At 45.5% G+C, this 14,181-nt stretch overlaps 1 protein-coding gene across 1 annotated transcript in view; it reads left to right on the top strand.

The window, feature by feature from the left end:
• The window catches only part of CENPI (centromere protein I), a gene marked incomplete at its 5' end in the record, with an annotated part of 40,550 nt that extends 28,262 nt beyond the window's left edge, over nucleotides 1-12,288 (top strand). Inside the window, 7 exons of the mRNA XM_019521003.1 lie at nucleotides 1,247-1,344; nucleotides 2,898-3,033; nucleotides 4,841-4,965; nucleotides 6,680-6,728; nucleotides 6,870-7,103; nucleotides 8,072-8,113; nucleotides 11,426-12,288. Coding sequence (XP_019376548.1) covers nucleotides 1,247-1,344; nucleotides 2,898-3,033; nucleotides 4,841-4,965; nucleotides 6,680-6,728; nucleotides 6,870-7,103; nucleotides 8,072-8,113; nucleotides 11,426-11,557 — 816 coding nt within the window. The remainder of the gene's footprint in view (nucleotides 1-1,246; nucleotides 1,345-2,897; nucleotides 3,034-4,840; nucleotides 4,966-6,679; nucleotides 6,729-6,869; nucleotides 7,104-8,071; nucleotides 8,114-11,425) is intronic.
• Between the last annotated feature and the right edge of the window lie 1,893 nt (nucleotides 12,289-14,181).

Raw genomic sequence — 14,181 nt, 5'->3', positions numbered from 1 at the left:
ACATCATTAATGAAGATGTTAAATAGTATAGGCCCAAGGATAGAGCCTTGAGGACCCCACTGGTCACAGTATACCATGATGATTGACTTCCATAAACCACCACCTTCTGGGTTCTACCACGGAGCCAATTCCCCAGCCAGTGGATCGTGGTGAGGCCAAGGCCTCAGTTCACCAGTTTTGCTAAGAGGTGATGATGGGATACCAGACTGAAGGCTTTTTAAAGTCAAGATATATGATATCATCTCTTCTCCCTTGTCCAGGTGATAGGTCACCTGGTTGTAAAAGGAAATAAGATTGGTCAAGCAAGACCTACCCGCAACAAACCCGTGCTGGCTATCCCTCAGGATGTTGCCATCAGCCAGCCCACTAAGAATGGCCTCTTTGATAATCTTTTCCAAGAACTTCCCCTGGGATAGAAGTCAGGCTGATGGGCCTGTAGTTTGCCAGATCCACTTTCCTCCCTTTCTTGAAGATAGGCACCACATTGGCCTTCTTTCAATCTTCGGGCAGTTCACCAGAGCACTAGGAGTTCTCAAAGATCCATGCCAGGGGCTGAACTATGATGCTAGCCAGCTCCTTGAGTACCCTGGGATGTAAACAGTCGGGGCCAGCTGACTTGAAAGTATCCAGCCTCTCAAGGTGTTCCTTCACGAGGTCAGCATTAATGGAGGGTAAGGAATCTTCCCCACCCAGGCCTCCCTGTCCCAAAATGGGCAGGGGCATCCCATGGGACTGGTGAAAAACCAACGCAAAAGTACCCATTTAGCAAGTTGGCTTTTTCCTGGGCGCCTGCTGCTGCTAATGAGCATGGCCAGGGCTCCACAGATCCCAGTGCAGCTGCTTGCTGCCTGCCTACCACCTGCAGCAGCCATGGGCTCTGTGGCTGGTAGCTGGGGCCTGCCCAGAGTCCAGGCCAACTGTGGCATGCTGAGCAAAATGGCTTCATGTGCCATGCTGGGGGTTGCCAACTCCTGCTTTAGAGAATTGGAATGTGTTGCGGAGGTGACTGTGTGGAGATTGTTCTGACCTTGGTCTACAGGCTGGACATTGAGCGCCCTTGGTTACAGGTGATACTCCAACCTCTTCAGACAACCTGGGCTTCGGCAAGTTGTCTCTGTAATCTTTCCTGTGGTCCTGATAAACTGCATCTGAAACTGTCCAGTAATCATTGGGTATGATGGAATATTTTAATTAACTTAATACTTCTCCCTGTGTGCTAATCTGTCATTTTCTTTCCCTCCTCCAGTGTAGTGTTCTTGAGAGTCTGAAGGAGCTGTTGCAGAACTGGTTGAATTGGCATGTGATGCAGTTGGATATGGAGTCTAATACTGAAATAAGTCCTTTGTAAGTTCAGCTGAAATGTAGACAATGCACTGATTGAATGCATGGTGCATACAAATATCCCACTTCTTATGAGTGGCATAAAGCTGGGTGGAAAGTTGGAACTGCTCTTGCTTTACTGAATGTTAATTCAGTTGTGAATCCTCTGAATTCCTTTACAAGCATTTCTGTTTGTGTCACAGATAACACTGTTATGCTTTTTTACTCCTCTGCAACATGTCACCAAGGCACTTTCTCTAGTGATAGGTCTTGAGCCTCTAAATAACTCCAAAGGGGAATCCCATTACTCTCCCACTCTAGACTAGAAGCTTCAGCAATGCCAACTTGCCTTTGTTTCCTGGAGGAGTTAATCATTCTGGTTATCTTCTTAGGAGTTTTTTATTCAGGGGTACAATACAATCTTTTTTCAAAACAAAACATTTGTCAACTGGACACAGTAATTGGTTGGGGTAGATACTATGCTGGCTTATGGTTTCCACCTTGTATCCCCATCAGACTTTGAGTCCTTCTGTACCAGTTTTCTCTCCTCTAGAATTCCTCCCCTCAAAGAGAAGTTAACTTGTAAGTCACAGGCAGGGTTCTCTCACTTGGTATGGTTTATAAACTAAGTCATTAATTTAGTCCAAATCATTGTTCTTAATATTCTCCTACACAGAGGGCTTTGGGCAGGAAGTAAACCTCTGGGCTCATGCTGCTTTCAGTAAAGACATAAGCAAGTAAATGTCACACAGCATTCATATAAATAATACTGAGATTTCTGTTCTTTGCACCGAATGTTATTCATAGCTTGTATCCTGCTGTACACTTGCAAATTTAGTCATGTCAATTTCTTGCATTTGTTCAGTATTGTAGTCCCCAAACTAAAATGAAGACACCAATATATGAACTACATCTGGAGCATTGTTTTATAGGTATTATTTGGTGTTTTTGGACTTCACTGCATAGTGCTTTTTTGTAAGCTCAAAAATCCCTTTTTACTCGCTTCTGCTTGGTACAGCTCTCACCAAAGACCTATTTTCAGTCTTAATTCTCCATGTGGAAATAATATTTTCTAAACTTTGGGGGAAAAAAACAATTGTCTGGACTTCTATACACTCTAGATTATAGTATAAGTTGTTCAAAGTACATCTGAGGTATGATTCACATACCTTTCTTCTTGACTCCTAAGGCTGCTTCACTTCTCAAAGTAAGAAATATTCCAACATACTTTAGAAATACAAAGCAAGTAGATTGAAGTCTTTCTTACCAAGCTAGACATCAGGAATATATCATTGAATGAAAAATGCTAAAATCTATGTTAATTGAGAATTTAAGTGTTCTAAAATCTTAGAATTGAAAAGTCAAGATCTCTGCAGTAGTGATGAGTTACCTATGTTGGTATTATTTTGGATAAGTGTTCTGTTGAATACATCCAGCAAATACTGAATTTCAGTTCACATTGCTACCTGCATACTGTTCCCTCCATATCATTTTGTTTGCTTCTCCTCAACATTGTTCAAAATCTGGAGAGAGGTGTGTTAACATTGTACGTCTGTCTGTCCCTCATCCTGCTATAGGAACACCACGCTTTCTGGACTGGTCAATTGTGTAGCTGAGCTGATCCATTTTGTAGGGCAGCTCTGTGCTGTGGCACTGCGCTTGGAAAGCAATGCTACTTTCTTGCTTCACTTTATTCTGGACTTCTATGAAACAGTAAGTATCCTACTGCTGTTGCCATTCCAAGAAGATGCATTTGCCTGAGAGCAGTTTCCATTTGTAGTGAAGGACATGTAATTCCCTTTGTAATAGTTTAAAGAAGCTATCTTTGATTAGATAGTTTTCTGGCACAGAGGCTAGCCACTGCTTCCAAGGTATGGATAAGGGCAGTTGTCTGGGGTTTTTTCATTGTTTATTTAAGTCAGGGAGGATGTGGGTGCTGTTGATAGTGACATGCATAACACGCACACTAAAACATGAAGCAGCAAGACCCTGAAGTACGGGTGTCAAACATATGGCCCGTGGGCTGGATCCAGCCCATGAAACCATACAATTCATTCTGTGGGCCTTGAGACTAAACCAGTGTGCAGTATGGAGCATGAATTGGCCCCAGCCCTTTGTGGTGCATGTGCATGGACTGAACCTGGCACCCCACGCAGTACAGGGGCTTGGGCAGGTGCATGTGCTATATGTGGCACCTGATGGGTTCTACATGCTAGGTCTGTGGCTGGTCTGGATGAGGCTGTGCTAGAGACCAGAGCATAGCGCTAGTCTGGCTGGGCTCTTCATGCAGTGCATGCTCTGCATTGGCCCCCTGTGCTGCATACAGCATGTGGTGGCCCTGCAGCTCACTAAATACAGCACAATGGATCCCAAGTATGGGTGGCATGAGGTGCACCTCCAGACTGGCCTCTTGCACTGGCTTTACTTGCAGATGTCCTGGGGCTCTATCTGGACCAGCCGTGGAGCCAGCAAGCAGGGCGCACCCCAGGCCCACCCACTGTGCTATGGGTCTAATCCATGTGCTGCATGCAGCACAGTCCTGGAGTAGGGCTGGCATGCAGCACCTAGCATAGAAGTGGTCCCAGTATGACCTGCAAACTGGCCCAGTGACTTTCATCTGCAGGCCCAGCACAGCAACCCACAGAAGTGGATGAGTTGTGCCCTAAAAGGTTACCCTAAAAAGTTGCAACCATTTCAAGTCTTTTTATACTGATCTTTGAAAATTCAATCTTTAGAGAGCCTTAAAAAAAAAAAAACAAAAACGGTTTTTCTTCCCTCTTTTGGTTGAGAGTCTAATCAAAGCCCCAACCCTGCCTCTCCTGCTTTTTCTTTCCATGGACATTCCTCCACACTGGCAATTCTTGTTCAATTTTAGCAGTGCTGCTGTTGCAGGGCTGGAATAAGGGTAAAAGCTGTCAACAGCAGTGAAATCATAAAGAGGACTGTACATTTCAATGTGTGACACTTGGTGCCCTAACCTCACTTGTGGAGTTAGTTGGGTTTTTTTTAATATTGTTAACAGGACCTGAACTAACAGGACCTGAACAGTTCCCTGTGGTCACCATATCAACTCTTCTTCACAGCAAAGGGTTTTTGATGTGACCATGGAATTCTAGCAGGCCAACTGGGAAACACTCTATTGTCTAACTGGCATAATATCACTCTGTTATGTGGTCCACTAATAACAGCAAATCTGATTTAAGAGTTAGATTGTGTTGGGTCCAGTTCAAATTGCAGGTACAAGAGAAGTATCAGAGAGAAGTATGTTGCATGTTTACCACAGAGATCTGGGCAGGTCTGTCCCACCCAGTTACAATATTAAAACGTAGCATTGAGGGTTGGCCCTGACCTTTGCAGACCTGCCACTGTGAATATTTGGTGGAGATGAGAGAGGACCGTGTGGGATTGCTTTACCAGCTTTTCCTGCAAAGGTGTCAGAGTTAACAGTTAGCAGATAAGTAATGCAATGTTCATCCGGCTCTGTAAGCACCGTGGAGACTGATCTGCATTTTTTCTGCAGGTGTGTGACATATATCTGAAATATAATCTACCCTTGTTGGTGTTGCCTCCTGCTGGAGTTTTCTACCCAGCACTGCTCAGCATGGATTCAGTCATCCTGAACCAGCTCTGTTACGTTATATACAGGTACCAAAGATGGGGAGCTTTCAACTTCCTCACATCCATTTTGAGGAGAGTGGCCACCTTTAGTTATGTCAGACAAGATCATGGGCTGTCCATAAAATCTCCAGCGTGAGTTATTCTCTCTGAAAGGAGCAGAAGGTGGCATGCTTGGGTTATTCTCAGAGCTGGGCATACAGTGCTCTATAGCAGGGGTAAGCAATCTTTTAGCAGCAGCAGCAGGCCAAAGTAACAGAACTCAGTCTGAAGGTGTGTTGCTGCTGCTACTTCCTTGGCTGACATACCCTGCCACCACAACTTCTGCCACCAAATCCTGACTTTCTGGGCTGATTATAATCCCTTTTTGGGCCAGTTCTGGTCAATTCCTGCTCTAATAGCATTGTTTCACAACATTTTTTTCCATACTCATATCCCAGGTAAGAATAGAACACAGTTTCAGGATCCTGTTCCCCCCCCTGTCATGCCATCCATAAGGGGAGAGGTAGGTGGTTCCCATAATACTTCGAGAGAGCTTAAGTACCTTGTCCTGTCTCATATTGAGAAATGGTATCAGTCAAGCTTTGACTCTAGACCCTAGAGTTTCTGAGCCTCAGTCCTGTGCTCTAACCAATGAACTCATATTTGCAGAAAGAAGCTTTATGCAGTGCTGTTAATGGATGCACTGAGCAGTGGTGACTTATAGGGGGTGCACTGGGGTGCATGTTGCACCCCCTGACAGCCAGCGTTCCCCGCTTAGACAGGCAGGGGAGGCAGGCAAGAGCACTGGTGCCGCCCCTGAGAGTGCCAAGCAGGAAGTGGGGGTGCCAAGAGAAGTGATCCCTGTGGTCCCCCCTCCATCAATTGTGCTGACCCAGAAGTGCCAGTGGCGTGTCGCTGGCGCTTCCGGGTCAGCATGATTGGCCTCAAGGGAATTCCCCTCCCTTCCCAGTCAGTGCAGTCAGTCCCCCTGGTTACTGACTGGCCACTGGGGGTGGGGCAAGTGCCCCCTCCTGACTCAGGAGATACCAGTCATCCAAGGCACGGAGCATAAAGTACTTCTACCTTTTGAGTCTGGGATGGCTGCCTAGCACTGCCTGAATGCTTGGAGAAAACATTGGTTGTTTCTCTGCAGGACCTACAGTGCTACCACTCTTGATGGTGTTAGTTGCAATGGTTGCATCTGATAAGAAAAGTAGTCAATTGCCGACAGCTGGCATAGGGCTTTCCCTGTGGCTTTTTCTCTGGGGAAACTAAAGGATCATTAACATGACAGGATGCTCTCTGGGAGATGAGAGGAGTTAGTGCTTGTTATATAGAACAACTGTCAGGTTTCATTACTTCCAGTGATTTCCATTTTCTCTACTTACCAAATGAAAGGCTCCTTCTTAAAAATATACTGCGCTTTTGTGCTGCAGTCATTGTGTTTATAGCATTTTGAACTGTATGAAGGTGACTTTGCCTTGTTTGCCTGGAACACATTGCTCATGCAAGACTCTCATTCAAGTGTCTTCCTCCTCCCTAATCCCTGAGTAAAGGCTGGATCTGTGCCAAACAGTGTGGTTCCTTTGAACTCCTCCTTCTGTCAGCTTTCATAGCTGGAAGAGAGAGTGCAGCAATCTCACTAGTGAAGGATAAAAGCTGCCTTAACTTGTTCTGAAAGCAGTCCTCCTGCCCTTCTCTGGTTTCTCTCTCTCTGAATGCAGAGGGCATCTAACATTTTTTTGTGTATTTATTTCTTTAGGTATCGAACCAACTTGGTAGCTGCGAAAGAAAATGAGCTGGTTAAAAAGGTACTTTGAGCAGATCAGATAAGTACTTTACTCTGGATAGTTACAAAGTGGTTGTGAACAACATGCTGAGGTGGGGGAAAGATGATAGCACGCAGCTGTTATAAGGAAGTTTCTCTCTGAATTGTTTTCGGATCCCACCAGGCAATACTGCAATTCAAGTTTAGTAGCCGAACTTACCAAGAGTACAACCAGTACATAATGGTTATGGTGGGCTGCCTGTGGACATCCAGTGCATTCCAGAAGGATATCCACCCTCAGGGCATTTGCCTGGACACTGAGGTGCTGGAGAAAACCAGAGTGCAGGAATTCAGGAACAGCTTCAACATCATTTACCACCCAGCCCTAACAGGCTATGCTATCCTTTTCCTGGAGCAGGTAAGGATATGGGCAAAGTTTGCCCCTTTCCTGTGCCACCCACTTGGAATTTGTTGCCCCACCTTGAGTATTTATCCAGGCAGCTGCCTCTTAATGTACTGCTTTAGTAATCAGTTCTCCTAGCATCAGTTGTAGTTTATAGGGTTGGTTTTATGCTCTGTGGCCCAGAACAAATGTTCTATGCACTTATTTCAGCCCAGGAGCACAATATGAACATGGTGTGGGTTTTTTGGTTTTTATTTTTTTTTATTTGCCTATTATAAAAATACACATTATCAATATGGTATGGTTTTGTGCTTGATGTAGTAATAGTACAGCCATTATTTTGCAGAGTGGGTTAAAGTAAAATGTCTGAGAATTTAAATGGTTCAAAACTTCATTAATCCATGAGCTTACCTTTGTTTAGGCAGTTCTTACTATTCCCACGTGAGGCATCAGAGCTCAGGACAGTCTGATAAGCATGTAGTTTTTGAGTACTAAAAACAGTCCACCTTTTAAATAAAAAAGAGTACTTGTTTGCAATGCCAGCTTTTCTGGAAAGCATTAAGTATATCTTTCCAGAGCACCAGGGGGTGCTGCTTTGCAACAGACTGAGAGAACAGTGGCAATCAGTTCAGCATCAGTATGTTATCTGCTCTTGTTCTATCTCAGTTTTGGAACTAACAAATGTTTCTGAAATGGTGGCTTCTGAGTTTCCAAGGCATAACAGTTCATTAAGTCTAGAAAATATTTCCCATTTCCATCCAGAAGCATTAACAAAGTACTGATCCACAAATTGTTGATGACTCCATGGTGCCTTACCATTTATGGATTTGTTTAAGGAGAGTCCTACAAGTCCATCACGATACATGTCATCTTCCTTGCTCATCTTGATCCTGTGCTTTAAGAGAGGATTTGGCAGAGCTAAAGCCTGGCAGCTCAGGACACAGACTTTGATCTGATCTGCTCTTTGTTTTCTTTCCTCTAAGGCTTGGCCAAGTGATAAAACCCTGGACTTCAGTTTAATTAAGGTAACTAACCTTTGTTATAAATTAGTTTAAAAGTAGGTTGTATTCAATATTTGGCTAGCAATATGGGTATACAGTGCTAAAGCATTTACCAACTTCAGAAGTACCTACAAGAAGTCTGAAAGGACTTCCATTCTGGAGAACTCAGTAAAAGATGCAGATTCAGTTGTGGACCAAAAGCAACCTCTATGTCAGCTGCACATCTCCAGCTCTTTGTGTTGAGAACCAGACAGCATATTACCTGAAAACTGAAATTTGGTGCTATTGGATAGCCTAGCAGCCACCTATAGTCAGGAGCCTGAGATTTTAGACACCCAGATGTAAAACCAATACAGCCTCCAGGCAGAGAAGCTCTAGCTACTTGTAGAATTGGTGCCAAAGAAAATTCAGCTTCTAATATAAATGGATTAAGCTTGTCAATTTCCAGTATTGGTCTAAACCATTTAAGTTCTGAGGTGGGTGTGTATTCTTTTCTTTTGCTACTGCTCATGGAACAGGTGCAGCATGACAAGTGGTAGTGTATGCTTATTCCTCTGATGCTCTTCCTGACTTAAAAGAATGACTTCTAGGCTAGGGACAGACATTACAAACTGGTTTAAGTAATCAGAAACGGGCTTAAACCTGTAACAGAACAGATGTTCAGCGCACATAAACCAGTCTGAGAATGGCTGAAACTGATTTGAGATAAACCTGGTTGAATGTAATATTAGACTTAACTGATTTGCGCCAAATCAGTTTATGCAATGTCTGTCCCATACCCCTTGCTGGTTTAAACCAGACTCCCCCAGCATCCCAGCATGCTCTGTGGGCTGGGCAGGGCTCCTCTGCACCACAGCACAGCTGGTCCCTCCCCTCTGCTCCCTGATTGCAGCTTTGGCAGAGACTTGCAGGCACAGGAAAGTCTGCCTGCTTCCCTCCTCCTGTCCCCACTCTCTGCTAAGTAGGCATTCCCCCATCCCCCACAGACACCTCTCAGCATTAGCTAGCAGACCATGTGCTGGCTACCTCACAGCTCTGGCCCACGGGGACAAAGCAGAATCAACAGATAGCTGATAATGTCCCTCTGTTATTTTCTTAATGGCGTGATAAATACTGAGTTAGGAGTGATAAACATTCCCTGCTGGGCTGTTCAGGAGGGAGGGAAACCTGTCCCTAATCTGATTCTCTTGCCAGGGCTTGGCCCCTCAGCTCTGTGGCAAAAAGGGAGGGCTGCTCTAGCATCCCCCGCCCCTTCCGGCTTCTTGCCTGAGCTACTGCAGGCATGTGGCTGCATTTCTGGGATGTCTGTTTGGTTACAAAACTGATTTAGCCTAGCCTTAAACTAACCTGCAAAGATAGAATCAATTCAGGCTCAGGTTTTTTGAATGTCTGTCCCTAGCTCTAGAGGTGGGAGGGAAGGCTCAGCGTTTATGGCACGGGTAGGCAACCCCCACGGGGCATGGGTGCCAGAGTGTGGCACAAAGACATGTCGCTTGGCACACACACCTGTGGGAGGACAGCAGGGAAGGGGTTGCCCCAGCAAGGATCGGGTCTCTTGCAGCTTCCCCACCATCCACCCCTGGCATACCAACATTTTATAAACCAAGTTTGCAGGTGTTTTTGGCACAGTGCTGGCCCCAGGCTCTCCTACTGCCCCCAGGATAACTTGTCATGTGCCAGAGCACACATGGCATAGGCATTACCTGGGGACAAGCACCTGCAGCGCAAGGTGTGCCCCTGCCACTTGTCCCCAGGGAAACAAACATCTGTGCATGTCTGGATGCACTACTAATGTCCAATCCTGCAAGACACATAGTCACAGAATCATAAAAAAAATTATGGTTGGAAGGGAGCTCAGGAGGTCATCTAATCCAACTGCCTGCTTAAAGCACAATTATCACCAACTATATCATCCCAGCCAAGGCTTTGTCTAGCTGGTCTTAAAAACCTCCAAGGATGGAGATTCTGCAACCTCTTTGGGTAAACTGTTCCAGTGCTTTACTGCCTTCCTGGTGAAAGATACATTTTTCCTGGTATCTAACCTAAACTTCCTTTGCTACAGCTTGAGATTGTTGTTCTGTGATCTGCCACCCCTGAGAACAGTCTAGTTCAGGGGTGGGCCAAATGGCAGATCCAGCTGGTAACCAGACTTCATTTTTCAGCACCCCTGCCTTCCTGGCTGCAGCCAGTTTCTGTGGAGATGGGGTCAGGGTTTCCCTGGCGACCAGCCCAAGCAGCACTGGCAGGGCACACAGCTGTGTGGGGAGTCATTCCAGAGCTGGGGCCAGGATTTTGTGGTGGCGGTGGCGTGGTCTGGAGCCAGGGCAGTCACAATCTGCTGCCTGCATGCCCTTGCCTCTGCCCCACTGCCCACATGCCTCAAGCAGGGTCATGCAGACAGCAGATTGCAGCTCTGCCCAGGCTCCGGACCATGCTGTCACCGCTGCACAATCCTAGCCCCAGCCCTGGAGCAGCTCCACACCCAGCTGCTTGCCATACCAGCACTGCTTGGGGTGGTCTCCATGGAAACCCCAGCCTGCACCTGCCTCTCTCTTTTTCTTCTTCCCCCTTCAAAGGCCCCACCCCTTCTGGGGTCTCCATGGAAACTGGCTGCAATGACATGGGCTAGGGCTGGTGAGAAATGGAGTCTGCTGTGGGCCAGACTTTGCCCACCCCTGATTTAGCTCCATCCTCTTTTTTAACCATCCTTCAGGTTGCTGAAGGCTGCTCTTAAATCCCCACTCAGTCTTCTCTTTTCCAGACCAAATAAGCCCAGTTCCCTCAATTTCTCCTAAGTTATGTCCCCCAGCCCCCTCACCATTTTTGTTGCTCTCTGCTGGACTCTCTCCAGTTTGTCTACATCCTTTCTGTAGTGGGGGGGCCCAAAACTGTACCCAGTACTCCAGATGTGGCCACACCAGTATCAAATAGAGGGGAAGAATTACTTCTCTCAACTTCCTGGCAATGCTCCTACTAATCCAGCCCCACATGCTGTTAGCCTCCTTCACAACAAAGGGACACTGTTGGTTCATAGCCAGCTTATTGTCCACTGTAACCCCCAGATCCTTTTCTGCAGAGCTGCTGCTTAGCTAGTTGGTCCTCAGCCTGTAGTGTTGCCATGGGATTGTTCCATTCTAAGTGCAGGACTTTGCATTTCTCCTTATTGAACATCATGATATTCACCCAGAGGCAGGATGTAATCTTTGTGCATGTATATAATCAGGTGGCAGGACAGAGATACTTCCCAGTTTGAATTTTGCCTTCATTTTCAGACTGTGGCAAGAGAAGGGAGTCTCTGGCCCCAGACATTTAACTACCCCATTTCTGTTTCTATAGGGGAAGAAATGGAACTGGTATCTGGAATATCTCTACACGCAGGGGTTAGAAGGCCTGAAATTCTTCATTGAAAGCAGCATCAGTCGTATTTCCCAGACCTCCAAAGCCAAGAAAGGGAGTTTACATATATAACATTGTGTTTTACATGGACCTGTTGAAAATCCAGATGGGGAGAGCAGAATATAGCAGCATGTCTTACTCTTCCATTCTCAGTGTGAAGAAGTAATGGAGCAGTTAATCTCTTTCACATTTTGATACTGACATTCCTTTAGGAAAGGAATGATTGAACCGTCCTTATTCACTGATTCAGAGTCTGGATGGCCCTGGCAAACTGCTGTGATCTGAAGTTGCTGAACTGACATTCTGAGCACTGTCAGATTTGTTTTCACCATTACTTTTGCTATCACTGGACTGTCTATTTGAAAGTAGCAAATACTATTCCATTTTAATGCTGTTCTGAGCAGTGCTGCTTCAGTGTAAGCAATTCCTGTTCTATGACCTGCTCTGCCCCCACCTGCAGTAGGGTAATGAGCAATACTAAACCTTTTCTAGGTTGTTGTATATACTGAATCAAAGGACCTCAAGGCGCTCCTTCATTTTCTTGCTGTGTATATATTTGATCTAAAGGCCTATAATGAGCTGGCTGAACTGACTCTCTTAATTCTTGCTTTCAGTATGGGAACTTTCTCCTAACATCGTTTGGGACATTTTGCAGCTGGAACACTTGAGTGCTGCTCATGATGCTTTGAGTACCTAAGGGTGTTGCCAGCAGCTATTTCCTTTTGACAGGTCTAAATGAATGTTTTTTATTTTGTGCTTGTAGCTATGTACATAATTGTATTAAATATTTATTTTATGTAAAATGCTGCCATAGTGGCACTACATGAATTCTGCTGCAAACTGTATCCCCCCACCCCACAAACAGCCTGGTGAATCTGGAAAGGAGACACTTCATGAGCTTTGAAATGTATTCTTTTTCAGTGGTGGTTACCAGCACCTGGTGACTTCTGAGCCTCTAAGGACACTTTGCCAATAATAAATCATAGTTGTTCCTTATCTCCTCAAATACTACAGCAACCCTAAGCTAATATCCTCATTAGCAGATTCTTTAGCTCAAATAGTAGGTCTGAGAAATGTGTGTTTTTTATTTTCTGTGGCTGTGTCCACCAGGCACCCTTTTGTTACTCAGTGTGACTCCTGACAGCCAGCTGAGACCCATCTCTCCAGAGAGTTAGACAGAGAGACGGGCCTCAGCAATAAGATGGAGAAATACATCTTGACAAAATAAACATTTTTCTTCTGAGAAGTTAATTTATAGCATTTAGGGCTTTTTCCCTCTTAGTCTATCGTGGTTTTTATGATTAAACTTTTCTCTCTGCATCAGATACCAAGGGCTGCAGTTCTCCCTTGTCCATATACATTTCATTTCTGATGCTCATTTGCCCCATACACTTGACTGGATTAATTTTGCCAGCCACTTCTGTTGAGGCCCTGCCTATATGCTAGATTTCACAGATTTTTAGGGTCTGAAGGGACCTATTAGATCATTGAGTCCAACCCTCTGCTCTGGGCAGGAAAGTGTGCTGGGGTCAGATGAACCCTGTCCAATCTCCTCTTAAATACCTCCAAGGAAGGGGACAGCACCACCATATTTTGGCAACCCTCACTAGAGAATTTTTGCCTGATGTCCAATCTAAATTTGTTCTCCTTCAGTTTGTGACCATTGTTTCTAGTTACCCCAATGGGCACCTTGGTAAGTATTGTATCCCCTATTTCCTGCTGTGTCATGTGTCCCCCCCCCCGATGAGCTTGTAGGCAGCCACAAGATCACCTCTCAGCCTTCTCTTGTGGAGGCTGAAGAGATCCCTTAATCGGTCCTCATAGGGCTTTTCCTGTAGGCCTTTAACCAGACGGGTGGCCCTCCTCTGAACCCTTTCCAATTTATCCACATCCTTCCTGAAGTGTGGCGCCCAAAACTGGACGCAGTACTCCAGCTGCAGCCTGACTAACACTGCATAGAGGGGAAGTATCACCTCCCTAGACCTGTTTGTAATGCACCTACTTATGCAAGAAAGAGTGTGGTTCATCACACTGGCAACTCATGTTCATTTTGGAGCCGACTATGACTCCACAATCCCTTTCCACAATTGTGCTACTTAGAATGGTATCTTCTAGGCTATAGGTGTGTTGATGATTCTTCCTCTCTAGGTGCAACACATGGCACTTATCTTTGTTAAACTGCATCCTGTTCTGTTCTGCCCACTTCCCCAGCCTGTCCAAATCTGCCTGGATTTGCTCCCTGCCCTGTAGCTTGTTTACCTCCCCCCATAGTTTGGTGTCATCTGCAAACTTGGACCAAGTGCTTTCTACTCCCTCATCCAAGTCACTAATGAAGATATTAAACAGTACCAATACCAGGACAGAGCCTTGGGGGACTCCACTGCCCACACTTTTCCAAGTAGACCTCCAAGCATTTTGTGACCCGGTCATAAAAAGAAACCAGGTTAGTCAGGCAGGATCTGCCTGCTATGAACCCATGCTGGTTGTCCCTTAGCATTATTTTAACTGCTGGTCCCCAATAAATGTAATCCTTAACAATTTTCTCAAAGGTCTTGCCAAGGATGGAGGTGAAACTAACCAGCCTATAGTTACCTGGTTCCTCCTTCCTCCCCTTCTTAAAAATAGGGACCACATTGGCTCTTTTCTAATCCTCCAGTACCTGTCCTGAGTTTCATGAGTACTCAAACAGTCACACC

This window comes from Gavialis gangeticus, unplaced genomic scaffold (genome assembly GCF_001723915.1).
Source record: "Gavialis gangeticus isolate Ggan-Ray unplaced genomic scaffold, GavGan_comp1, whole genome shotgun sequence".
In the NCBI taxonomy this organism is placed as follows: Eukaryota; Metazoa; Chordata; order Crocodylia; family Gavialidae; genus Gavialis; species Gavialis gangeticus.
This window is presented reverse-complemented; position numbering and strand designations above follow the sequence as displayed.